At 48.9% G+C, this 27,121-nt stretch overlaps 3 protein-coding genes across 8 annotated transcripts in view; 1 reads left to right on the forward strand and 2 right to left on the reverse strand.

The window, feature by feature from the left end:
- Window positions 1-12,162, reverse strand: part of ARHGEF11 (Rho guanine nucleotide exchange factor 11) — a 66,471-nt gene extending 54,309 nt beyond the window's left edge. For 3 of the 5 annotated variants that reach the window (XM_083416415.1, XM_083416416.1, XM_083416413.1), the window contains exon 1: window positions 9,983-12,160. In XM_083416415.1, coding sequence (XP_083272541.1) covers window positions 9,983-10,017 — 35 coding nt within the window. In that variant the 5' untranslated portion in view covers window positions 10,018-12,160. Of the gene's footprint in view, window positions 1-9,982 lie in introns of all 5 variants that reach the window. The other 2 variants (XM_083416412.1, XM_083416414.1) reach the window with 2 other exon arrangements.
- Window positions 1-27,121, forward strand: part of LOC310666072 (uncharacterized protein) — a 1,539,811-nt gene that overhangs the window by 386,334 nt on the left and 1,126,356 nt on the right. The window lies entirely within an intron of this gene.
- Window positions 19,807-26,286, reverse strand: LOC310667153 (ETS translocation variant 3-like protein; the record flags this gene model as incomplete). Its single annotated transcript, XM_083418877.1, has 5 exons — window positions 19,807-20,810; window positions 22,541-22,670; window positions 24,373-24,562; window positions 25,848-26,133; window positions 26,226-26,286. The coding sequence occupies 5 exons, from the start codon at window positions 26,284-26,286 to the stop codon at window positions 20,170-20,172; spliced, it is 1,308 nt and encodes a 435-aa protein (XP_083275003.1). The 3' UTR covers window positions 19,807-20,169.

Here is a 27,121-nt window from a genome sequence, read left to right on the forward strand (position 1 = left end):
AGGTTCCCAGGCTAGTGTGCCTTTTCTTCTTTTGTTCCTTAATTACTTGAGGGATATCTTGGGTGATTTCTTGAGTGATTTCCTGAATCCCACTTAGGTGGGTCATTAGGTGTGGATTAGTTGCTAAAGCCTTCGTGTCTTGAACTCTTGAACTTTGTGAAGAGTTTTTCTGAGAAGATGGCTGTACTGCACTTGGTTGTGCTCTGGCTTTGCCACTGTTGTGATGAACACATCGGACTACCAAGCAAAACTATCAAATCTACTCCAAGACCCTACCTACCAACCTATAAAAACAGATCCCACCACCTATCTGGAAAAAACCACCAAATCCAAAATAAAAGCCTCTCCTATCAGTGAAGAAATCCAGCTAAGAATCATCCCCAGAGAAAAATCATCCAGATGCCCCAAACTCTACGGCCTCCCCAAGATACACAAAGAAGGAACACCACTCAGACCAATAGTCAGCTCCATAGGCTCACCTCTACAAAATCTCGCTAAATTTCTCGCCAAGCAACTTCAGCCCTATGCAGAATCCATCTCTTCACACGTTCCAAACTCCTTCCAGTTCATAGAAACAATAAAGAAGCAAAACCTACAACCCAATGACCTACTTGTGAGCTTCGATGTTGTATCTCTCTTCACACAAGTGCCCATTAATGAAGCCTTGACAGCCATTCAAAACAAATACAATCCCCCCGAATACATCTTGGACCTGACCAACCACTGCCTAACCAACACGTACTTCATCCACAATGGACAAAGATACAAACAGATAGAAGGAGCACCTATGGGATCACCCCTCTCACCGGTCATCGCTAACCTGTACATGGAACACTTTGAAACCAATGCTTTAGACAAGTCAGAACACAAACCCAAACTTTGGCTCAGATATGTTGACGACACCTTTGTAATTTGGCCACACGGGAAGGAAAAACTGGATAGCTTCCTCACACATCTCAACAGCCTACACCCCAAAATACAATTCACTATGGAAATAGAAGCCAACAACCAACTTCCCTTCCTTGACGTCCTAATCTACAAAAAACCTGATGGCTCCCTAGGACACACTATCTACCGGAAAAAAACACACACCAACCGCTACTTACATGCACAATCACACCACCACCCTGCACAAATAAACTCCGTAGCCAAGACTCTCATCTCCAGAACCAAACGCCTGGCTGACGAAGACCACTTGACAACTGAGTTACAGAATCTCTCAAATGTGTTAATTGCCAATGGATACCAGCAAAACAGGGTTACGAAGCTAATCCAAAAAGAAACACCCCCCAAAAACCAAGACACAGAAGAAAACAATGGCATAGCCCTCCTTCCTTATATCAAGGGCACTACAGATAAAATTAGCAAAATCCTCCATAAACACAATATCAAAACAGCCTTTTGCACCAACCAAAAAATAGCCAATATCCTCAGAAACCCCAAGGATAAAATTCAGTTGGAAAACCAAGGGGTCTATGAAATACCCTGCAAAGTCTGCCCAGCCACGTACATTGGACAAACAAACAGACGAATAAATGCACGGATCGCAGAACACAAGAATGCCGTCAAAAAAGAAGAAAAAACTTCCTCCCTTTTCCAACACATGAAAGAAACAGGACACGAAATTAATTTTGCAGATTCCAAATTGCTCTTTAACATGGAACATCACCACAAGAGAATAATCATGGAAGCCATCGAGATAGAGAAACACCCTCACAACATGAACAAGCGTGACGACACATCCCGCTTGCCAGACATCTGGAAATTAGCCCTCCCCACAAAATCTGACACCAGATCCAGAGGCACACAGAACGCCATCACCAATCAACCACACCAGACCCAAACCCAGACCCTCTCCACAGATAAATTACAGACACCATCCAGTAGCCAAACCAGGGTGGCACCTCCGGATGCTGCACCCCCCTGCAATCCCTACACAGATCTGGCTGGCACAGGCCACAAAACCACAGCTCGCCCCTATACACGAAGCCAAGCCAGAGCACAACCAAGTGCAGTACAGCCATCTTCTCAGAAAAACTCTTCACAAAGTTCAAGAGTTCAAGACACGAAGGCTTTAGCAACTAATCCACACCTAATGACCCACCTAAGTGGGATTCAGGAAATCACTCAAGAAATCACCCAAGATATCCCTCAAGTAATTAAGGAACAAAAGAAGAAAAGGCACACTAGCCTGGGAACCTCCTCTCTGCCCAGAACATTGGAGGCTATACACCACACCTCCTCAACAGTATTTATAGGAACTCAAACACTGAGATCCTGCTCTGTTCCAGTAACAAGAAGCCGAAAGCACCAGCCTGAAGATGACGAGTGAGACCTCGTCGAAACGTCGCCTAGACACCCCAACTTTTACACGGGAAGACACCCGAGGACACCAAAACCTGCATATATATATATATATATATATATATATACATACAGTGGTGCCCCGCAAGACGAATGCCTCGCAAGACGGAAAACCCGCAAGACGAAAGGGTTTTCCGTCTGCAGAGGCGCTTCGCAAGACGAATTTCCCTATGGGCTTGCTTCGCAAGACGAAAATTGACGAAAAAAATCGAATTATTATTTTTTGCTCCAAAACCCCTTATTCTGAATCGCTAAGCTGCTAAAAGCATTTTAGCAGCAAAACCGCTAATCCCCCCCCCAAAAAAGCCGTTTTTAGCCCTTTTTTAGCCAATAGCGCTAATAGCACTACTCCGTCAATGGGCTTGCTTCGCAAGACGAAAAAACCGCAAGACGAAAAGACTCCCGGAACGGATTCTTTTCGTCTTGCAAGGCACCACTGTATTATTTTTTCCCAACAAGTGGTTTATTAAATGCTCTAAATGGAAATGAACGAATGATTTCATTTCTATACCCCTCTATAAAGAAAAAAATCTCAAAAGTGGTTTACAACTCATTAAAACATGAAACAAAGTCAAGTACATTTTGCTTTCCCCATACTTATTTATTTACCTACTTACTTACTTTATATAGCTGCCCGAAGCAGAAGTACTGCAGGAAGCCAGTGTGGTGCGGTAGTTAAGAGTGCAGGACCTGGGAGATCACGGTCCAAGTCCCCTCTCATGAATTATTATTACTATTATTATTATTTCATTGTAAAAAAAAAAAATGCCACCTAGACATTCTGTATGGCAACCATAATCCAGGTTTAAGGCGCCGTTTGGTGATTAGCTTCTATGTCTGTGTTTCTAACACTGCTAACTCTAGAGGAACCATCTCCATCTAAGGCCCAAGACTGGGCTGATGAGAGCAAGCGGTATCTGGTGTTTCCAGTCTCAAAGACAGAGCGAGGAATTTGGCCAGGGTTAAGGAGGGTGGCGCTGTGGGTTAAACCACAGAGCCTAGGGCTTGCTGATCAGAAGGCCGGTGGTTTGAATCCCCACAACGGGGTGAGCTCCCGTTGCTCGGTCCCTGCTCCCGCCAACCTAGCAGTTCGAAAGCACATCAAAGTGCAAGTAGATAAATAGGTACCACTCTGGCGGGAAGGTAAACGGCGTTTGTACGCCGGCTTCCTCAGCCAATAAAGTGAGATGAGCGCCACAACCCCAGAGTCGGTCACGACTGGACCTAACGGTCAGGCGTCCCTTTACCTTTAAGGAGGGCCGCATATAATAATTAAGTAGGTGGCTCCTCCACTCCCCCCCCCCCAAAAAACCGCACACCCATAGGATTCTTCTAGTTGCTGGAAACCAAAGGCAGAGAGCTCTTGTGCTCGCATCCTGCTTGAAAGATTCCCACAGGCATCTTATTGGCCATAGGATGCTGGACGAGATGGGCCCCATTTAGCCTGATGAAGTAGACTCTGCTTATGTTCTTATGAACATAAAGGTAAAGGGACCCCTGACCATTAGGTCCAGTCGTGACTGACTCGGGTTGCAGCGCTCATCTCGCTTTACTGGCGAGAGCCGGCATACAGCTTCTGGGTCCTGTGGCCAGCATGACTAAGCCGCTTCTGGCGAACCAGAGCAGCGCACGGAAACGCCGTTTACCTTCCCGCTGGAGCGATACCTATTTATCTACTTGCACCTTGACGTGCTTTTGAACTGCTAGGAGGGCAGGAGCAGGGGCCGAGCAACGGGAGCTCACCCCGTCTTGGGGATTCGAACTGCTGACCTTCTGATCGGCAAGCCTAGGCTCTGTGGTTTAGACCACAGCGCTAGGAAGCTGCTTTTTCCAAGTCCCTCAAGCTCAGCATTGTACACACTGACTGGCATTGGCTCTCCAAGGTTTCAGGCAGGAGTTTTACACAGCCCTCCCTGAAGATGCCATTAGGGACTGAACCTGGGGCCTTCTGCAAGCAACGCAGCTGCTCTACCTACCACTGAGTTATGACCCTTTCCCCTGGAGGATAAGTACTACTGGAGAATACATAATTGGGATTATCATCGCTCTTCACAGACATGTTAATCCTCAGATCAGCTACCAAAGCAGAAGGGCAGCACAGGATGCGTCCTTCTGCCATTGGTCAAGGACTAGCGGCCCATGGGAGACTGCGCCCACTGTCTCCCAGGAAAACAGCAAAGGGGAGACCTACCTAGCCCTCTCCTTCAGCCAGAGATGGAGTTTGCCTCCCCATGTCATGTGAGAAGAGGCATGGTCCACTTGTCCTCAGACCATGGAGAAGGAAGCCTGCTGCACTCATCGTGTCCAATGGGATGAGGATTAGTGCATACTGTCCTCGAGTCCAGGATTGGACCACTTCGATCGGATACTCCCCGCCGATGTAGACAGATTCCTCCAAGCTGGAAGACCCACCACTTGCCCCCTTGACCCGTGCCCGTCCTGGCTGATTAGAGCGTGGCCAGACGAGATGCGGACCCCCCCTGGGTGATATCATCAACCTGTCCCAGGGGAGTTGAAGGAAGCAGCGGTGCGCCCGCTCTTAAAGAAAACATCTCTAGATCCTTTAGATCTATTCAATTACCGCCCGGTTTTGAATCTTCCGTAACTGGGTAAGGTAACTCAGAGAGCGGTTGCCGAACAGCTTGGTAGGTTTCTGGATGAAACATCGCCTCTGGATCTGTTTCGGTCCGGCTTTCACCCTGGTTATGGGACCAGTCTGACCCTTATGTTTCCCTCCCCTTACGGTTTTGATTTATGGGCTACTATTAAAATGAGGCTGCATTTTAAATTGTACTTTAACCCATATTTTAATTAACTGTTGTTGTTGTTTTGGTCCCCCCCCCCATTATGTTTTATTGTAATTTGATTAGTGTTAGCCACCCTGAGCCCGGTTCTGGCAGTGGAGGGCAGGGTATAAATACATTTATTTTTAAAAAAATTATTATTAGAAGTTGTTACGTACAATCTGCAATTAGGTACGAATGTTTTGCTGCAAGTTTTACAATATTGTTAAATTATGTTGTACACTGATTTGTTAGGTTGTGTGAAAAAATCAATATATAAATCCTTTTTCAAAATAAAACTAAATTTAAAAAATCTATTATACAGCTGCATGGAACTCCTTCCTCAAACAGACCCATCATGAACGGGTTTAAGGCAAGGTGGGTATCTCAGAGGGCACTTGGCACAGCAAATTGCTTTCTGGTTTCAAGGGAAGTCATAGTGCCATGGGCGTAGCCATGGGGGGGAGGGGCAGCTGCCCCCCCCATCAAGTAAATAAACAAAAACACTTAACTGACCAATCGTGTCACAGATAGCTCAGTTCTGCTCCCTCCCCCAATAAAGGCTTGGCTTCGTCCATGCATGGTACCACTCTATCCTGCCTTGGTCAGGCTCCACCTGGAGTCCTGCGTCCAGTTCTGGGGCCCCCTGTTTAAGGATATTGAGAAGCTGGCGTGTGTGCAGAGGGGGGCGACCAAGATGATCAAGGGTTTGGAAACCAAGCCTGATGAGGAACAGCTGGAGTTGGGTCTGCTTAGCCTTAGAAGAATGATAGAGGACATGACAGCCATCGTCAAATATCTGAAGGGTTGTGACGTGGAAGATGGAGCAAACTGGTTTTCTGCTTCTCCAGAGAGCAGGACTCAAAGCAATATATTCAAGTTACAAGAAAGACAATAGGAAGAACTTTCCTACAGTAAGAGCAGTTTGACAGTGGAAGGGTTGGTTGGGTGTTTACTAGCTCCATCTGGTACGCAGGCTGAGACCCTACCTGCCTGCAGACAGTCTGCCCAGAGTGGTGCATGCTCTGGTTATCTCCCACTTGGACTACTGCAATGCGCTCTACGTGGGGCTGTCTTTGAAGGTGACCCGGAAACTACAATTGATTCAGAATGTGGCAGCTAGACTGGGGACTGGGAGCGGCCGCAGAGACCACATAACACCGGTCTTGAAAGACCTACACTGACTCCCTGTACGTTTCCGAGCACAAGTCAAAATGTTGGTGCTGACCTTGAAAGCCCTAAACAACCTCAGTCCAGTATACCTGAAGGAGTGTCTCCACCCCCCATCATTCAGCCCGGACACTGAAGTCCAGCTCCGAGGGCCTTCTGGTGGTTCCCTCCCTGCAAGAAGCCAAGTTACAGGGAACCAGGCAGAGGGCCTTCTTGGTGGTGGCGTCCACCCTGTGGAACGCCCTCCCACCAGATGTCAAGGAAATAAACAACTATCTGACTTTTAGAAGACATCTGAAGGCAGCCCTGTTTAGGGAAGCTTTTAATGTTTGATGCATTACTGTATTTTAATATTTTGTTGGAAGCCGCCCAAAGTGGCTGGAATATAAATAAATTATTATTATTATTATTATTATTATTATTATTATTATTATTATTATTTCTGTCAGGGATGCTTTAGCTGCGATTCCTGCATAGCAGACATTTGGACAAGCTGATCCTTAGGGTCCCTTCCAACTCTGGAATTCTATGATTTCTTGCACCGTCCCTTTTGCTGCTGAGTTTGCAGTGCTGATGTGACTTAACCACGTCTTTTAACGTGACTCACTGCTGTAAAAAAAACCCATGGAAAAGCAGGGTGCAGAATATTTGAAATAGAAGATATGGATCTGCAAACACTTCTGCCTCCCGTTTGCCAGCCCAGACCAACATCAGGTGGGTGTGGAAGAAGAGGGGAAAGTAGAAGGCAAACCCCCAAACCCTACTCAGAAAAAAAGCCTTCGTGCCTTCCCACCCCCAAGGCATTACAGCGTCACAGGCCAGGCATGGGGAACCTCTGGCCACCAGGTAAAGTTTGGCCCAGCTCCTCCCAGACAGTGTCCACCTCTCCCACACCTGAGGTGAGGTGTGGCTGGATCCATGGGGAAAGCAGGCCTGAAGACCCATCAGATGCCACCGTGACCATCAGTGAACAAGCGGGCAGCCTGGGAGGCCCATCAAACACGGCCCATGAGGCTGCCGGTCTGATTAAGGTCTCCACCCCGCCAAAGGCAAACAGACGTCTACAAAGAAATGTGCTACTAACATCACCACCAGATGCACTTTATGCTTCAGAATTACAGTTACAAGAACATAAGAAGACCCTGCTGGATCAGGCCAAAGTGGACCCACCCAGTCCAGCCTCCTGTCCTCACGGTGGCCTCAGCCCAGTAGACCTGAAGGAGCGTCTCCACCCCCATCGTTCTGCCTGGACACTGAGGTCCAGCTCCGAGGGCCTTCTGGCGGTTCCCTCCCTGCGAGAAGCCAAGTTACAGGGAACCAGGCAGAGGGCCTTCTTGGTAGTGACACCTGCCCTGTGGAACGCCCTCCCATCAGATGTCAAGCAAATAAGCTGTCTGACTTTTAGAAGACACGTGAAGGCAGCACTGTTTAGGGAAGCTTTTCATGTTTTATGCATTACTGTATTTTAATATTTTGTTGGAAGCCGCCCAGAGTGGCTGGGGAAACCCAGCCAGATGGGTGGGGTATAAATAATAAATTATTATAATAATATTATTATTATTATAACCAGATGCCCATCATGGGAAGCCCACCAGCAGGACACGAGCCTTCCTTTCCCCTTCAGTTATTCATGTGTGGGGGCTCTTTCGGTCATGGTGGCGGGGGCGGGATTTATACACTCATTGTCCGCCTATCCCGATCTTCCTCTTGCCAAGATCCAGGGAATCCAAGAACCACCTTGAAACACAATGCAACTATCACAAAACAACAGCTAACATTATGACAAATCAATTTGTTAAAAATATTTATCACTAGCTGCTCAAAGCCTGTTGGAATAAATACGCTTTAATATCCTGAACGTTGACAAAATGGGAGAGGGGAACAACTGAACCTCAGCCGGAAGCGGGTTTCACAAGTGGGGGGCCTCCACAGAGAAAGCCCTGCCCCACATCACTGGCCTCACTCACGCAAAGGACCTCCACTATAGATCGAGAAGCAATGACAGGAAGGTATTGGGGAGGCATCCCAGGAAGCATGTGGGTCCCAGCTCCGATTGCATGTGTACCAACATCTTAAATGAGGCCAGGCAGTTAACTTGCCACAGGCGACAGAGGAGCTTTGCGCAGCTGCACCAGGCCAGTGCTGTCTAGTCCAGCATCCTGCTTCTCACAGGTGTCTCCAGGAAGCCAGGAGGGGGTGAGGGAAAACACCAGACGGGCTCCAGAATTAGACTGCCCCTGGATGTGGACGTTTCAACACAGCCATCACATTTAGGAGCAACTGATGGACCCGTCTTCTGTGAATTGCCCCCGTTTGTAAACCCAGGCCCATTAATTCCGGCTACTGCTGATGGAATCAGACATTGCTTGGTCGTGGTTCATGGGTTCACACCACCGGCCACACGATGATGTTTAGGGTGGTGACAGCCAGGTTGTTGCAACTCCTCTGGCGCATACATGGGATCACACCAGGGCGCTGCTTCGTCAGTTAGGTTTATCACAAAGTGGGCCCTACGTGGGATGTTTGGGCGTTCCAGACTCTCTACCTCCAGGCTGGATAGTTCCTACACTACTGACCTACCTGCCAGGGAATCCTTGTGTATTGTTAAGAATTCTGGGGGGTGCTCTATGGAGCACACTTAGTCCATGCAGAGCCCTGGCCACCTGTATTTCAACATAGGTAAAGGGACCCCTGACCATTAGGTCCAGTCAGGGCCGACTCTGGGGTTGTGGCGCTCATCTCGCATTACTGGCCGAGGGAGCCGGCGTACAGCTTCCGGGTCATGTGGCCAGCATGACCAAGCCGCTTCTGGCGAAACAGAGCAGCGCACAGAAACGCCGTTCACCTTCCCTCCGGAGTGGTACCTATTTATCTACTTGCACTGGCATGCTTTCGAACTGCTAGGTAAGCAGGAGCAGGGACCGAGCAACGGGAGCTCACCCCGTCGTGGGGATTCGAACCGCCGACCTTCTGATCGGCAAGTCCTAGGCTCTGTGGGGCGCCACCTGCATCCCATGTGGATCTCAACATAACCCCAAGTGACTCAACAGGGCACTCCAGAACACACTCTGTGCTCAGCTATGGCACCCACATTATGCAGCAGGAGGTGCCCTCAAGATATTGGAAATACAATTCTCATCGGCCGGTGCTGATGGGAGTTGCAGTCTGGAGGGACACCACCACCGCCCCCCCCTTGGAACAGCGAGTAGATAGGTCACAGAAGAACAGGCTCTTCTTGATCTGCCCATCTCTAGACACCTCCCAGAATTCCCTGGCACCAAGTTTGAAAACCACCATAGCCTCCATGGACCAAACAAATAGAGGAAACTGGAATGCAAGGGCTGGGGGAATGGGACAACTCGAATAAAGTTCAGCTGCTTCAAGGCACTTAAGGATCAACCCAAATGCAACAGAGGCAGAGAAAGAGAAAGCCAGACAGGGCATTCCCCCCTCGGCAGGGCCAAGTCGCATGACCATTACCAGCGTCTTGAGCGAAGGCCAACCCACCAGCCATCTGGGCTCCAGCCATCCTTCCTTCCCCCGCACGGGCTTACGTTCACCCATTCATAAATCGACCAGCAGCCACCGAACCTCAACCACGTTGAGCAAACCCAGCACCACCACTAACCCCCCCCCCAAAAAAAACCCCAACCACCATCACCTACCTGTCCAGTGCAGTCTGAGGTGGCCTCATGTTCATGGCTTGCGGTCAAATCCAGCACACCAGGGGGCTCACCCTGGGTCTTTGGCTACCTGGGTGCGGGAGGTGGGGGGCGTCGTTTTCTTCCTGGCGAAAATGATTTCCGCTGCAAATCTTCCTTCCCTCTCCCCAGGAAGAGAGAGGCAAGAAGGGAAAAGTGATTTCTCCTCCTGCAGTCAAGAGCCGGGGGTCTGCCAGTCCATCACCTCCCGGGGTTTGTATTCTCCAGGCATCGTCCCCCAGCCCTTGCAGGACCAGATTCTTCTTATTCTTTTTCCTCCTCTTCTTCTTCTTCTTGACGACTCTCCTTTTCAAATTAACTCTCCCACTCTATCTCCCCCCAAAAAAACTTTTTCCAAGGTTATGAACGGGATCGGAAGAGCCAACTGGAACAGTGGCAGAGATTCCCATCCAAATATTAAAGTCTTAACTGCAAAACACAGATCAAAACATCCTTATAATCCAGTTTTACCAGCTGTTCTTCTGTTTGCAGTGAGAGAGAGACACACACACAACACAGACGGAATAAAATATCGGGCTTTTACGCTGCGGCCTTTTCCTTTAAGTAGCAAAGAGAGAGAGAGAGATGTGACCAACTTATCCTCTCAAATCAGTTGCTTTTCTCTTTCCTGCGCTTGGGATCCTCGGAATCTTGAATAAATAAATTAAAAATGTGCAGTGCCAACGTCCAGTTCGATCATTTAAATAAAAAAGGGGGTTCTTAATTATTTCTTGGGGGAAAACACTGGAGATATATATCTATGTATGTATATATGTATACATATATACACACACACACATCCCATAACACAATGCTGTCGTGCAGAGAGCGGGGAATAAATTAAGCCAAGAAATACAGACACAAACCCAGAATGTGGCATGGGGGAGGGGGTGCTGGAAAGGAGGAAGGGAGGGGAGGGAAAGGGGTGGGGAAGGTTTGGGGTCCTTGTTGCGAAGAAGCCTCCTTGCAAAAAAGGAAAGGAAAAGGAAAATGTCCTCCGAAGTTGTTTTCTCCTCCTCGCCTCCTCTCTACCTCTCGCCCCGCTTCCCTCGGAAGGGGGGCAGCAGCCTCGTTTCGCAGCTCCGGATCCGCAGCTCCAGAAATGAATGGGCGAAGAAGGGACCCTCCATGGAAGAGGCGGGCGGGCGCGTCCCCCTTCCTCCTTCTTTTTCCTCCTTCTTCCTCCTCCTCCTCCTCCTCAGTCCTCTGGATCTTTGCAGGGCAAGAGGAAGGACAAACACATCAGCCCAGAGAGGGGGGGAGGCGGCTGCAATGGAAGCCCCCTCCTTGCAGCAGCCACCATCTCTGCCTCTGCAGCAGCAGCAGCAGCGCCTCCTCTTTTTCCTACCCCTGGAGGGGGAATTCTCCCCCTTCCCTCTCTGTGCAATGGCCTAGAAACAGCCCCCCCCCCCTTTTGCAAGCCCTTCCTGCCTCCCGAGGGCTGTATTATTACCACCACTACTTTAAAAACACAGCGAAAGCACCACCCTTTGGCTGCGCTTCCTCCGGCGAGGTTTTTCCTCCCTTTTCTCCCCGGGAAGGCGAGGCCTAGCTGCAGACCTCCGAGCCCCAGCCTTTCCCAGCCCCGCTTCCCCACCCCTCTCGGGAGGAGGCAGCCCTGCCCAGCAGCCCCCCCCCCGGCCCTAAACAAGAGGGAGGGGCGGCAGGGAAGGAGGGAAGGAGGAAGGGGGGGAAGGAAGGAAGGAGGGCGCAGGGCGCAAAAGGGAAAGCAATGGGGGCGCAGCAGCGGCAAGGGCGCAGGCGACCTCTCCTCCCTCCCTCCCTCCCGGGGCTCCTTGCCTCTCCTTCCTCTTCCTCCTCCTCCTCCTCCTTCTCCTTCTTCTTTTCCTTCCAGCTCAAGGCTGCTGCTGCAAGGGGGGGGGGGGGGACGGACGGAAAGGCTCCCCGGCTTAAGCTTCGCCCTCCCTCCGTCTCCTTCCCAGCTAATCCCTCCCCTCTCTGCCTCCTTCTCCTCTCCTGCAGGAGGGATCCTTCTGCAGCAGGTGGGAGGGGGGAGGAAGAGGAGGAGAGACCCCCCCTTCATCATCATCCTCATCAATAACAACATTATGATCAATGCACTGGCTTTTCTGTCCATGCACCGGGCAGCCTTTGCTGCTGCTTTGTGCAAAGCCTTTCATGGATTCTTAATTCGTGGGTTAATGATTAATCCTCAGTAGTCCCGGTCTCCTTCCTGCATCGTCATGAGTGCTATTCTTTATTGTGTTAATAGACACAGCTGTCCACTTTTCCCAAGGGAAATTCCCTTACCCCGAATAGGATTCCTCGCAAGGGGAAAGCGGACAGCTATGTTAACAGACCTGTAGATTTGGAAGAGGTTCAAAGGGGCATCTAGTCCAACCCGCTTCTGCAGCACAGGAAAACCCCATAGAAACAACCCCGGAGCCACAGCTGCCCACTTTGCCCTTTTCTTGCGAGGAATCCTATTCGGAATAAGGGGATTTCCCTTAAAAAAAGGGAACGTTGACAGTTGTGTCCCGGACCCCAGCACTCGGCGTGCACTAAGGTCAACAACAACAACAACTGTTGTCGTTGTTGTCACTGCATTTATTAGGGGTGGATCTGGCCTGATATCAGAGATCAGATCAGATTCCCAAATGTCAGGTCTTTTCCAAGAAGGGGAGGCAAGGGGTGGCTGGCTGCAGAAAGTGTCTGCCCTGGTACTATTATGTATAATAGCTGGGTTATTATTATTATTACTATTACTATTATTATTATTATTATTATTATTATTATTATCTGCCCTTCACTAACAGGCATTTGGGGGGGGGGCGATAATGCATACCCCTAAACATTTTGTGAATCTTCATGCATTTTTTCTGGAGGGGACACAGGGGGACGCATACCCCTAAACATACTGTGAACCTTCATACTTTTGTCCATTTGCTGTATTCATTTTTCCAGATCTGAACTATAAAATGGTGATTTTCTTGAGACAAAACGAGAGCACCCCTACACATTTATTTTTTAGAAAAAAGCACTGCCTAATACTCACCCACCACCACATATACATAGAGAAAAGTGCTTGATGTGACTATTGCACAGACATCTGCCTTTTTGCGAATCGTCCACAAATAAATGTTGTTGCCGCCTTTACAATTACTCACCTCAGACTCCTGCAGTTTGGTAAAACATCCGCAAATAAAACTGCACTATTACTATTGTTCCGATTGCTTCAAGGTTATCGCCTCCTGTTATTTTGCAAAGCATCCATAAATGAAATTATCTTCTTATTCTTATTATTCCAGAGATCCATGGGCCAGAGCCCCCTTTCAAAACAAAAAACAAAAAAAGGTTCCCTGCCTACATGAGCTTACAGTTTTGATATGTGACAGGGAGGAGAAAACAGAGGGAAGAGTTTGAGGTGGAGGAAATGTCCTTTATTCCTTTTATTTCGGCAGTTTCCCTCCCCAATGAGGGGTGTTCTGGCTTGATCCCTCTCCCTCTGAGCATGCACAGAGTGCCTCTCCTGCCCATCCCTGCTCCGGCCGGTTACATTATTGACCGATGTTCATACATTTTCACCTGAGTCCAGTGACTTCAGGCTCTCAGCATCATCCGCCGCAACTCGCTTTAACTTTTTGAAAGTCTTAAATTGTTATTCATTCTTCTTATTCGTAATTTTAATTTTTGTCTGTAAGCTGCTTTCAGGGTTTGGGGTTTGTTTTCGATCAAGCAGTGTATAAATCTTATGAAATAATAACACCATAAGAACAGGAATAATTCAGTTGACGCCTCATCCGCAAAAGACGAGTGCTGAGGGGGCTGAATTGAGGGGGTGGGCAAATATTCCTCACAGAGTGAGGGGAGAAACAGAGTTTTTGTCAAAAAAAAGTCACCCATTTACCTCTCTGGTATAGCATTATTCTTATTATATTGCATTTCTCACCCACCCTTCACTGTGAGGTCAGGGAAGGGTGGGTCAAAACAGCTTTTAAAATACATTATTAGAATATTCAAGAGATTAGAGAAGACCCTAAAATATCTCTTATGGGGTGTCAAATGTCTGGGTAAGGGGGGGAAATGGGTCTCTTCCGCAAGGCTGTTTCCGCCCCCCAGAAATGCCCCAGTCCTGCTCCAGCCCCATTTCCTTTGTCCCTGTCCCAGCGTCATGGGACAGCCTAAGGTCAGGGCCGGCCCCAAGACATTTTGGGTTGCCCGAGGCAGAGGAAAATATATCCCCCTCCCAAAAAAAAAAACCCACCCCCAGCATTCCCTTCTACTCTTTTTTTTTTTTTTTTTTGAATTTGCATTTTATTTATTTGTTAACATTCTTATATTACATCGGTAAACGTTGTCATATTACATTACAGGACCTGCTATAATATGATTTCCAACATGTATACAAAAATTATATACAAATTTTATATACCATACACAACATAATTAGAATTGAAAGCTGATGGTAAATATACGGTTAGTGGCAGGCTTAATGATTAACACTAGCCATTCATGTTGAATTTTCAAGTTTGGTGCAAAAAATCAAAGAATGTGAATTTACTGCATTGCCCCATTGAAGAAAAGTATCTACAGTTTTTGGTTGCCATCTGAACAAGTTTACCCATAAATAAACATGTATCTTAACTAATTATATCACTTTCAATGCCTTAAAATTATATCATTTTCCATGCATTAAAAGGAATATTCTCCTATTTTAAATGGAAATTCTCTACTAGTCTCATTAATCGAGAGTATTCTCGAGAATATTCTCCAAAAGATTAATCTTGAGAATTTAGCATCGCTTGTCCCCTGACAGCTGGCCGCCCCAGCCTGCCTGACCCCTCTGGGTCCGCCGCCTGAGGCAGTCCCCTCACCCTGCTGCCTAATGGCAGAGCCGGCCAGGCCTAGGGGAAGCCTTTCCGTTGCCCAATGCTCCCTGTTTTTCCATGAGGTGAAAACTTGAGGGACTTCCATTGCTCTTCTGCCCAATATCTTCTCTGGGTTGGTGGCATAGCTGTCAACGTTTCCCTTTTTTAAAGGGAAATTCCCTTATTCCGAATAGGATTCCTCGCAAGAAAAGGGAAAAGTTGACAGCTATGGTTGGTGGGGGTTCACCCATCAGTTTTTTTAAATGTGTTATAAGTATGAGTCGCTAGGGGTGTAATTCTTTGGGCAAAGGACCACTTATAAACACCATCTCCAACTTCTCGAAAGATTTCATCAACGGTGTCTCTGAAAATTTTTACACATCTCTTGGGAAGATGGTTGAACTAATGCCAGTGTACTGGAAAAAGCAAAAATCACCCGTGTCGAAGCAATGATTCTTCAACATCAACTTCGTTGGACTGGTCATGTTGTGTGGATGCCTGATGATTGTCTTCCAAAGCAACTACTCTATTCCAAACTTAAAAATGGAAAGCGTAAAGCTGGTGGTCAACAAAAGAGGTTTAAAGACTGTCTCAAGGCAAATCTAAAATGTAGTATAAAAGGTAAAGGGACCCCTGACCATTAGGTCCAGTCGTGGCCGACTCTGGGGTTGCAGCGCTCACCTCGCTTTATTGGCCAATGTACAGCTTCTGGGTCATGTGCCAGCATGACTAAGCCGCTTCTGGTGAACCAGAGCAGCGCATGGAAACGCCGTTTACCTTCCCGCCGGAGCGGTACCTATTTATCTACTTTCACTTTGATGTGCTTTTGAACTGCTAGGTTGGCAGGAGCAGGGACCGAGCAACGGGAGCTCACCCCGTCTCGGGGATTCGAACCGCCAACCTTCCGATCGGCAAGTCCTAGGCTCTGTGGTTTAACTCACAGCGCCACCCACGTCCAACATTTGGGAAACACTGGCCTGTGAGCCCTCCGGTTGGAGAACAGCCTTGACCAAAGGTGTCCTGGGCTTTGAAGACACTCAAACTCAGGACGCAAGGGAGAGACATGCTAAGAGGAAGGCAGACTTGGCAAATCCACACCGTGTTCAACTCCTGCCCGGAAACCAATGTCCCCACTGTGGAAGGACGTGTGGGTCCAGAATTGGCCTCCACAGTCACTTACGGACTCACTGTTAAAACCGTGTTTTAAAGTACAACTCCCAGGATTCAGGGCGAGGGCGGGAGAGCTGTGGCAGTTTTGTTATTCATTTAAATTAAGTTTTTTACTCCACTCCTCAGATGAAAATGTTTCCGGAATGACATATGTGTGATAAATACAAGCAAGGCTGGCAGTCTCTAACTGCAGGATCACAATCGAAGAGATCCAAAACAAAGGGGGAAAAGAGAAAAACAAGCAAATTCAGGTACCAGAGTTACCTAGCAGTTTTTATAGTGGCCAACTAGAATGGAAACAATTCAAAGAGCCCGATATATGCTGTAGTAGACCACTTTGCTACACTTTTATGGAAGTGCAGATTATAAATGATTCAGTTAAATAAATATATCAATCAATCAATAGCCAGAGCTGAAGACAGTCCACATTCCCATTTTTAAAAATAAAATAAAAAATTAATAGGCATGCAACCAGTGGCACAAAGCAGCTCCTTTTAGTCACCTTGGACTGGACATTTGGGGATGAACCCAGCTGGGATTGCAGAGTGGCTGAGATCCCCCAAGGTAGGAGTGATGGTTACCCATCTCTTCTGCACGCTGCTTTGCAGGCCTCCTCACCTGCCAGGTGCCCGGGAGCAATGTTTGCAGTGACCCCAGATGGTCACCAGGGGATGCTGATGTCCTTCTGCCCAGCGGTCCAGTTGCTGTGATAGGTGACCAGTCTGAACCACCCCTCAGAAACCCCCAGAGGTAGCTATGGGAGAGCCGCCCCTCGGTTTTATAGGGGCCTACAAGAATAACTGGGGATGCGGGTGGCACTGTGGTCTAAACCACTGAGCCTAGGACTTGCCGATCAGAAGGTTAGCAGTTCGAATCCCCACGATGGAGTGAGCTCCCTATGCTTGGTCCCTGCTCCTGCCAACCTAGCAGTTCAAAAGCACGTCAAAGTGCAAGTAGATCAATAGGTACCACTCCGGTGGGAAGGTAAACGGCGTTTCCGTGTGCTGCTCTGGTTCGCCAGAAGCGGCTTAGTCATGCTGGCCACATGACCCAGAAGCTGTACACCGGCTCCCTCGGCCAATAAAGCGAGATGAGCGCCGCAACCCCAGAGTCGGCCACAACTGGGCCTAATGGTCAGGGGTCCCTTTACCTTTTATAAGGATAACTGCTATCTTTCATAATTGGTTCTCAGTTGAAATGGAATCCCCCCCCCTTTTTTTGCAGGCCAGGTATAAACAGCTACTTTTGTACTAGAGTGTGTGTGGGAACCTCTGGCCCCAGGGGCTAGGGATGTGGCCCTTTAAACCTCTCTTTCTGGCCATCCAAACTCTCCCCACGATGCACCTCTCACTGTCCCTCTTTGTACCCTCCTTGGGTGTTTTTGCCTGGCCTGAACTGTGACCTTGAACTCTCATAATGCCTCTTGAACATAGATCATAGAGTTGGAATCATTTGCCTGGATGGAGAATAGAGGTGTGTGTGTGTGTGTGTGTAAGCTGCAGCACAGGTGTAAAATTTAAATGCATTGCCTCGCCCACTTTGGCTTCTGGCCCCTCCCACTGCTGGCACGTGGCCCCTGGAAGGTGGCCCAGAATGGAAGGAGGCCTAAGGGTGAAGACATTTCCCTGCCTGAAAGCAAAGTGATGGGGCCTTTGGTCTGGCATCCTGGAAGTTTTGCTGTCATGTTTGTGGCCTTTTCATGTCTATCTCCTATCTCTCACTTTCTCCTGTGGCCTTGCCAATCACTCTCTTGTCTGTCAATTCATTCCTTACTCACCTTTGCAACAGACCAGCCAGTAAAAAGCCCCTTCACCTGCCCAGGTAAGACAGCAGCAGCAGCCAGGATGCAGTGATGAGGCAAATTCTGCAAAATGACAGCAAGTGCATCTCTTCTGAAAAACCCTACAGTATTAATAGCCACTCTGCCAAGGCGGAAAACACAGGTGCGTCTGCCTTATACTGACTCCGATGATTTGTCCATCGAGCTCAATATCGTCTACACAGAGACTGGCAGGGTTTCAGGTGGGGAATATTCCCAGTCCTACCAGGAGACCGGGGATTAAGCCCAGGGGCAGAGGCTCTAACCACTGAGCTATGACCCTTCCCCAAAGGTAAGGCAGTCCTGTAGCTATGTTTTTTTGGGGGGGCCTCCTGCTTATTCTGCTGACTGGGGCCCACAAAATCCTACCCTGCTGGCATCAACAGGAATTAGGTGTAACTGAGATGAACCTGTGTTCTTCTCTGTTTACCCTCAGAGTCATTTTCTTCCCTTCCACCTGTCACTCAGATTTTAAACTGTAAGTTCCTGAGAGCAGGGAACTGTTTTCCTGTTGGTCTTCCGTGAATATTATGCACATCAAGAGCTTTCGCTAGCATTCTCTTTCGTAATGTACAATTTACGTAAAATATATCAAAGAATAATTCCCACAAGTGAGTGGCCAAACAGAGAGAGGTTTAAGGCTCTTTAAGCTAAGTGTTCTGGTTTGCTCAGTTAAGCAGAGCAGGGATTTCAAATAGATGACCTATATATCTTTTGCAGTTTGCTGCAAGGAAATATAAATAACATGTAACACAGACACACAGTGTGCATTAGTTTACAGAAGGCTGGGTGGCCATCTGTCAAGGATTCTTTACCCATGATTCCTGCATTGCAGGGGTTGGACTAGATGACCCTTGGGTGTAGTAGTAGTAGTAGTAATTTAATATTTGTCTCTCAGGCCACTCTGGGCTGCTTCCAACAAAGATTAAAAATACATTAAAATTGTTATGTACTGAAGTTCTCACCCTGGTCCAGCAGGGGGATACTGTAGATAGTTTTCACTCAGGTCCACGTATGCAAATAAGGGATCGAAAGTGACGTTCAGTGATTGGATAGTTACAGAAAATGGGTACTGTTGCGTTCTAGTGGAGCTCTATATAAGCAGGCTGGCTGAACCCTTCAGTTCAGTTCTGTTCTAGCCTGTGAATAAACAAGAGCTGTTTGAAGAATCTCTGTGTTGTCTGATATGTTCACCCACAACTTAACAAAAATGTCACACATTAAAAGCTTCCAACTCTGCAATTCTTTGATTCTAGGAGGGAGGTATCCCTCAGCGCCCCCCCCCCCCCCCGGATCTTGTCATATTAGGGTAACTTGGCAACATTCTGGCTTGTGGATAAACAATCATAGAATCAGAACTGTAGAGTTGGAATGTACCTCCAAGGTCATCTAGGCCAGGCACCCCCCAACCTGTGGCCCTCCAGATGTTTTGGCCTACAACTCCCATGATCCCTAGCTAACAGGACCAGTGGTCAGGGATGATGGGAATTGTAGTCCCAAAACATCTGGAGGGCCGCAGGTTGGGGGCGCCTGATCTAGTCCAACCCCCTGGAATGCGGGAATCACCATCCTACACATGGCAGGTGCTGCTGTTCTGTTGGCAATCTAGCACCCAGAAAAGGTGTCAGGCTGGGGCCAATCAAATCAGGAATGAAAGGCCATCTCATGACCCCAGAATCAGGCCGTCAACCGGATCAGGAGAGTTCTCAGGTATTCTTTGTTATGCACTGTAGTTCTCACCCTGGGCCAGCAGGGGGATACTGTAGATAGTTATGCAAATGAAGGATCGAAAGTGACGTTCAGTGATTGGATAGTTTTAGAAAGTTGCTACAGTAACGTTGTACTGGAGCTCTATATAAGCAGGCTGACAGAGCCCTTCAGCTCAGTTCTGTTCTGGCCTCTGAATAAACAAAAGCAGTTTGAAGAATCGCTGTGTCGTCTGATATGTTCACCCACAACGTAACATTCTTTATTAAACATGCACGCATAGATACAGGCAGCTTTTAGCAAGGAGGAGTGAACTTTGGCTGGTCTATATGCAAACATCCTTGGCTTATTTCTGGGAGCTTTCAGACTTTGGTTCGCTGGGCAGAACTGCATCCCAGAGACACAGAGTCCTGTTTTGCACTACGTGGTCATTCCATCACACAAGTCTGCCCAGGCAAGCGGCTTCTCTTTGGTTTGGGGATCAGGAAATTCTGCGCTGCTGACTTTGCGAGGAAACAAGACCTGAAGCTATGACTGATTTGGAGCGGAGAAGGAGCAGTTCAGCTGTGTTGGCAGGAAGGTGGAGGTTCTTCCACAAAGAAAGAGAGAGAAAGGAAGACCTTTGCTCAGACTTGAGGAGAGGGCATCGCCCAGTCAGGTTTCCCACCAGCCACTGGGCTAAAACCAGGGCCAACAGTGTTGGGGACAGCTGCTGGCTGGAGGTTGCTGAGTTGTGAGGAGCCGTGCAGACCTTTCCCTGCCGCACGGGGACCCAGTTTGCCGCAGGACCTGCCCTCCACCAGTGCCAGCTCAGCCTTGACCCCAAGGCAGGCCTCGCCAAGGAGGCGAGCGCCATGACGAACCTCCTGCTGCTGTGTCTCTTCTTCCTCCCAAGATGACAGGGGAGAGTCAGGCAGGAACTCCAGCCCAGGAAAAGCTCCTCCTCCCGACATCCTCGAGTCCATGGCCGCCAGGAGGTGCTGTGCTTTGGGGGTGACCAGCTGGCTTGGGAACAGCGCTCTCTCTTCCGAGGGCCCGGCAGCTTGACCTCCCCGGTTGAAAAAGTGACTACTGGCAGCAGCAAAGCAAGGCGGATTGGAGAGCGGGTACTGCTGGGGTAGCCCTGGACAGAGCTGCCGGCCAGGGTGGGGGGCAAAGCCTGGGTGAGGGAGGGGTGTGGGGAACGCAGCCAGAGGGCGGCATTTCTCTTGGGCTCGGAAGCAGCAGCAGGAGTTGAAGATGCAAGAAGGTGAGATGGACCCAAGACCTGGAGAGGAAGGAAGGAAGGAAGGAAGAAGAAGAGTTTGGCCTTGATATCCTGCTTTATCACTGTTGGGATGTTGTACACAGCCCCCCCCCTCCTCCCCGTGATTTTGAAAGAGTGAAAAAAGATGCCAGCACCACTCAGTTTCCATGATGGAAAGGAGGTGGGACCAAAATGTGAGAAATTGTTGTTGTTGCTTGTTTGTTTGTTTTAAAGAGATGTTTTGACCACAGCAGGGATGCGGGTGGCGCTGTGGGTTAAACCACAGAGCCTAGGACTTGCGGGTCAGAAGATCAGCGGTTCGAATCCCCGCGACAGGGTGAGCTCCCGTTGCTCGGTCCCTGCTCCTGCCAACCTAGCAGTTCGAAAGCACGTCAAAGTGCAAGTAGATAAATAGGTACCCCTCCGGCGGGTAGGTAAACGGTGTTTCCGTGCACTGCTCTGCTTCGCCAGAAGCGGCTTAGTCCTGCTGGCCACATGACCCAGAAGCTGTACACCGGCTCCCTTGGCCAGTAAAGTGAGATGAGCGCCGCAACCCCAGAGTCGGCCACGACTGGACTTAACTGTCAGGGGCCCCTTTACCTTTGACCACAGCAGGAAACGGAAGTTTGGAGGTGAAAGGGAAGGCGACTTAGCATGTCAGTGGCAAAGAGGGAAGTTAAAATTTCTTCCCAATCCTTCCATGCTGGACTTCCTATAATTTCAACTGGTACACTCTCCTGCCCATGGAAATGCGGCTGAAAGATCAAGCATAAACTGAGCCAGGAGAGGTTGGATCCAGAACCCACCGCTAGGGGGCGCAAGAAGACCACGAGTCCAGTCCAGGGCCACCGACTGGTCACTCCCAGGTCTTGTTTGTTTGTGGTCCTTTCCTCGCTGACCTTCTGAAAGAGCCACATGAGGTCACCTTGGAGCAACTGACCCGCCAGCTAACAATTTGCCAATCCAAGCCGGCTGTTCAGCCTCCAAAAATATAATTCACTCTGATTCACAGCAGCTGATCTGGCTGAAATGTTACGTTATCACAGCCATTTACAAATGCTTTCAGATTAAAAACTGGGTTTTTTTACACTACTCTTGTTGGGTTAAAAAAATAAAAATAAATATCCGTGACCAATTCTGCAATCTTTTCAGAAGGTTGTTTTTAACTACCTGTAGAATTGCATTGTTTCAGTCATGATTTGTTTGCTGCCTTGGGCTCGTTTGGAGGAAGGGCGGGATAGAGATGAATTACTCAATTAATCTAATCTAATTAATGCCCCTGTCATCCGAAATAAGTACTTTTTTAAAAAATGGACTTTCGTTTCCCTTTAAAAAAAACCAACCAATGCTTGTTTGCTAAAAAATCCCCAATCAACCACAAAGCAGTTTACTAAAACAATATAAAACAATAAAATTATCAATAAGAAAAACTATCAACGAGTTAAGGTTTTCAGAAAGTTAAAGGAGCAATAAACTAAAAACAGATTCTTTTGTTATTTAAAGTGGTGACTTTAGACTTTAGGGTGTGCTGGAAAACAAATCAAAGGAAGTCCTTTCCTGGTACTAAAAACAATGACAAGGCTGGCACCAGGTGGGCCTCACTAGGGAGAGCATTCTGTAAATGGTGTGTGTATGTGAGTGGGCCACTACAGAGAAGGCCCTGTTCTCTCATCACCACCTTCTGGACTTCCTCAATCTCAGGGTCCAGGTAGCAAAGGGGACCCTGTCTTTGTAACACCCCGCACACTTACAAGGGCTGGCGGCCACCGCTCCCATCTTCTCCCTGGGGTCCTCTGGGTCAAGTATCAGGTCATGGGCACACCTGTGGAAGGCCAGGTGGTCAGGGCAGGTCCTTCGGCCAAACATCATATTCTGTAAGAGCTGGGAAGGAAAGAGGGAAGGGCCGCAGGACAGTTTTTAAAGGGATCGCCAAGTATTTTTTATTTTAAAATGGATACAGACCACCTCTTATTCAAAAAATGCATTTCAGGGTGGTGTAGAAAGAAATTAAAAATTAAAAAAACAACAAATCACAACTCCGTGCAACAATACAATATTGGAGGGATTTATAAACAAAGAAACAAACTTTAAATTGAGCCGGTATGGTGGTAAGAGTGTCAGATTTGGAACAGGTACAGCAGGGTTCAAATCCCTTCTTGGCATTGAAGCCTGCTAGTTGACATGGGCCAGTCACTGCCTCTCAGCCTAACTGTGTAACTGTGCCCCTGAAGGACCAGGTGCGCAGCCTGGGAGTCATTCTGGACTCACAGCTCCCCATGGAGGCACAGGTCAATTCTGTGTCCAGGGCAGCTGTTTATCAGCTCCATCTGGGACGCAGACTGAGACCCTACCTGCCCATGGACTGTCTTGCCAGAGTGGTGCATGCTCTGGTTATCTCCCGCTTGGACTACTGCAATGCACTCTACGTGGGGCTACCTTTGAAGGTGACCCGGAAACTACAACTAATCCAGAATGCAGCAGCTAGACTGGTGACTGGGAGCGGACGCCGAGACCACATAACACCGGTCTTGAAAGACCTACATTGGCTCCCAGTATGTTTCCGAGAACAATTCAAAGTCTTGGTGCTGACCTTGAAAGCCCTAAACAGCATCGGTCCAGTATATCTGAAGGAGCGTCTCCAACCCCATCATCCAGCCCAGACACTGAGGTCCAGCTCCGAGGGCCTTCTGGCAGTTCCCTCATTGCGAGAAGTGAGGCTACAGGGAACCAGGCAGAGGGCCTTTTCGGTGGTGGCACCCGCCCTGTGGAACGCCCTCTCATCAGATGTCAAAGAAATAAACAACTACCTGACATTCAGAAGACATCTGAAGGCAGCCCTGTTTAGAGAAGCTTTTAATGTTTAATAGGTTATTGTATTTTAGTGTTCTGTTGGAAGCCGCCCAGAGTGGCTGGGGAAACCCAGCCAGATGGGGGGGGGGTATAAATAATAAATTATTATTATTATATTATTATTAACCTGCCTTGCAAGGTTGTCATGGGGATTAAATGGGCAGGGGGGACCACATACACCACCTTGAGCTCCTTGTGTGGGAAAGGTGGGATCTAAATGCAATAAATAAAGAAATAATATGAATTAAAATGCCATCATCATCATCTGAAATTGATGGGGCAAATAGAAAGGTTTGCACCTGTTGCTGAAAAGGACGCAGTAGGTGTTGCCTAGTTGCAGCGCTATGCGTAGCCTTGGTAGTGTATGTGGAGGGGGCAGTAGGCAGCCGGGGCACCACCACAGAGAAGGCCCCACTCTCTTCTCGTGTACCTATATGACAAAATAGCTTTGTACCACCCCACGATCTCAGGACTGGAAGATGTGTAAAGGTCACAGCCCAAAATGTATCTGCCTGGGTTTGCATATTTGTGTCAATAAAAGGAGGCTGCACAGAGCTGGCCGGCAGCTTGCTTGCAGCTCACCTGTGCGCAGCTCACCTGCATTATCAACTCCTGCCTCTTGTCCCTCACTTCAATTATTAGTATTAGTATTATTTAACATGGAATGCATTTCCGTGGAAGATAAGACTCTCCGTGTGGAGGGGCCACTGCCAGAGGAGGCGGTATTCCACACCTCTGTCTGCGCACTGAGACTCCCGCCGCCACGAGGCCGGTACATCCTGGCCGCCCCCATCCACATCGGCCGAGAAGGAGGCTGGACGCCCCAGAGCGGGTAGTTGATGAAGATCAGCTTGCTGAAGTTGAACCTGTAGGTGAACCGCTTGCCTTTCGTCTTGTGGAGGATGTGCTTGTTGTAATAATACCTGCGAAGAAGGAGGAGAAAGGAGAACCGACGTAAGGAAGTAAGACGAGCCCGGCTGCTGGATCAGAACCTTCTTCTCACAGTGGCCAACCAGAAGCCGCAATGGGAGACCTCGGAAGAGGGCTAGATAATCGCCCAGGAACAAAGCAGACAAAGAAAAAGATGGGCAAATTGTCCTGGAAACTCACATGCTTCAAAAAAGCCCACCCAACGCTTCCTAACCAGCCAGTTCAGGTGAGTGAGTAACCTGAGGTGAGCCAATGGCCACTGCCACCTGAGATTTGTTGTCATCAATGGGCAACAGCCACCATGCACTTTGCTGGAAATCAAGCATCATCATCATCATCATCATCATCATCATCAATAATCACTTGTTTGCCATCCAAATCAACTTACAACTAAAATATGAGGAATGGTTGCGGCAGCTGGGTCTGTTTAGCCTGGAGAAGAGAAAACTGACAGGTGACATGATAGCCATCTTAAAACACGTGACAGGGGGAAGATGGAGCAAGCTTGTTCCTGCTGCTCCAGAGGGGAGGAGCCCAAGAAAGGAGATTCAAATGGCAAGAAACATCAGGAAGAACTTTCTGGTGGTGAGAGCCGTCCCACAATGGAATGGGCTCCCTTGGAAGCTGTTGGCACGTTTTTAAGCAGAGGCTGAGTGGCCTCAGCCTTCTTTGGCTGCGATTCCTGCATTGCAGGGGGCTGGACTAGATGGCCTTTGAGGCCCCCCCAACACCACCGTTCCATTATTCTATATCCATCCAATCAAATCCAAGATGGCAACGCCCAAGAGGCTCACAGAAGAAACAGCTCCTCCTGCTCTAACCCACCCTAAGAACATGGTTGTCGGACGCGGTGTAAATAAAGTGCCCTAATGAGAACAGGGGATGCGGGTGGCACTGTAGGTTAAACCACAGAGCCTAGGACTTACTGATCAGAAGGTTGGCTGTTCGAATCCCCGCGCCGGGGTGAGCTCCCGTTCCTCGGTCCCTGCTCCTGCCAACCTAGCAATTCGAAAGCACATCTAGGTGCAAGTAGATAAATAAGTACCACTCCGACGGGAAGGTAAACGGCGTTTCCGTGCGCTGCTCTGGTTCGCCAGAAGCGGCTTCGTCCTGCTGGCCACATGACCCGGAAGCTGTACGCCGGCTCCCTCGGCCAGTAAATCGAGATGAGTGCCGCAACCCCAGTCGGCCACGACTGGACCTAATGGGCAGGGGTCCCTTTACCTTTACATGAGAACAGGATGCATTGCAAAGACCTGTGTTGGCTGCTCCCCTCACCTGAGGGCCCGGCTGAGCTTGTCGTAGTTCATCTGGGGCTTGCACTTCCTCCGGCCCCACAGCCGCGCCACCTCGTCGGGGTCCTTGATGACAAACTCCCCGTACTCCCCCTGCTGCCAGGCGATGACGTGCCGGAACTCCTCCTTCTGCAGCAGCTCCAGGATGAAGTGCCAGAGCTGGATCTGACGGGAGCCCGGGCTGGACTCAGCCTTGTAGGCCCAGTCCGGGAAAGCCAGACCTGGACGCAAAGCAGAGGGGAAAACAACGAGGAAAGCTCTTGGACAGAGTTGGGGATGTCAGCCTCTCCCCTTCTTGCTCCACCCCAGAGCTGAGACACCCCCCTGCGTGAGCCCCTTCCTCATCCCACCCAACCCTCACCTGAGATCCAGTAGGAGCTGGGGAGAGAAGGGACCCCCTCAGGGATGCAGCCACAGTGCATCTTACCGACCTGCCAAGGGGCAAAAAAAGCATTAGGACAAGGACAAGCACCAAAACGCATTCCATTTATTAGTTTGGTAGCAAATGTCTTCCTCACAAAATGAACTAGGATGATCAAAGGGACAGAGTGGTTCCTCTATGAAGGAGGCCTCTGCACAACATTAGGAAGAACGTTATGCTGGTAATTGTTGCTCAACAGTGGAATGGATCCCCTCAGGAGCTGGTGGATTCCCCTCCATTGAATGTTTTTAAACAGAGGTTGGATATCCATCTATCTGCCAGGGATTCTTGAGCTGTGATTCCTACAGTGCAGCGGGTTGGAGTAAATGGCCCTTCTGGTCCCTAAAAAAAGCTAAAAGGTAAAGGACCCCAGACAGTTAAGTCCAGTCGCGGACGACTCTGGGGTTGCGGTGCTCATCTCGCTTTACAGGCCGAGGGAGCCGGCGTTTGCCCACAGACAGCTTTTCTGGGTCATGTTGCCAGTGTGACTAAGCCGCTTCTGGCAAAACCAAAGCAGCGCATGGAAACCTTCCCGCCGGAGTGGTACCTATTTATCTACTTGCACTTTGACGTGCTTTCAAACTGATAGGTTGGCAGGAGCAGGGACCGAGCAACTGGAGCTCACCCCGTCGCGGGGATTCGAACCACCAACCTTCTGATCAGCAAGTCCTAGGCTCTGTGGTTTAACCCACAGCGCCACCCGCGTCCCTTTGTAATGGCCTTAGAGGTAGCTAAAAGGACAAATGGAAGTGGACAAATGATGTCACAGCGGAATTCCCCCCCCCCCCGCTGTGTGTGTGTGAGAGAGTTTTTCACCAGTGTAAGGAAAGAGCTAC

The sequence above is a fragment of the Podarcis tiliguerta genome, assembly GCF_965153285.1.
Source record: "Podarcis tiliguerta genome assembly, chromosome: 16".
Classification (NCBI taxonomy): Eukaryota; Metazoa; Chordata; class Lepidosauria; order Squamata; family Lacertidae; genus Podarcis; species Podarcis tiliguerta.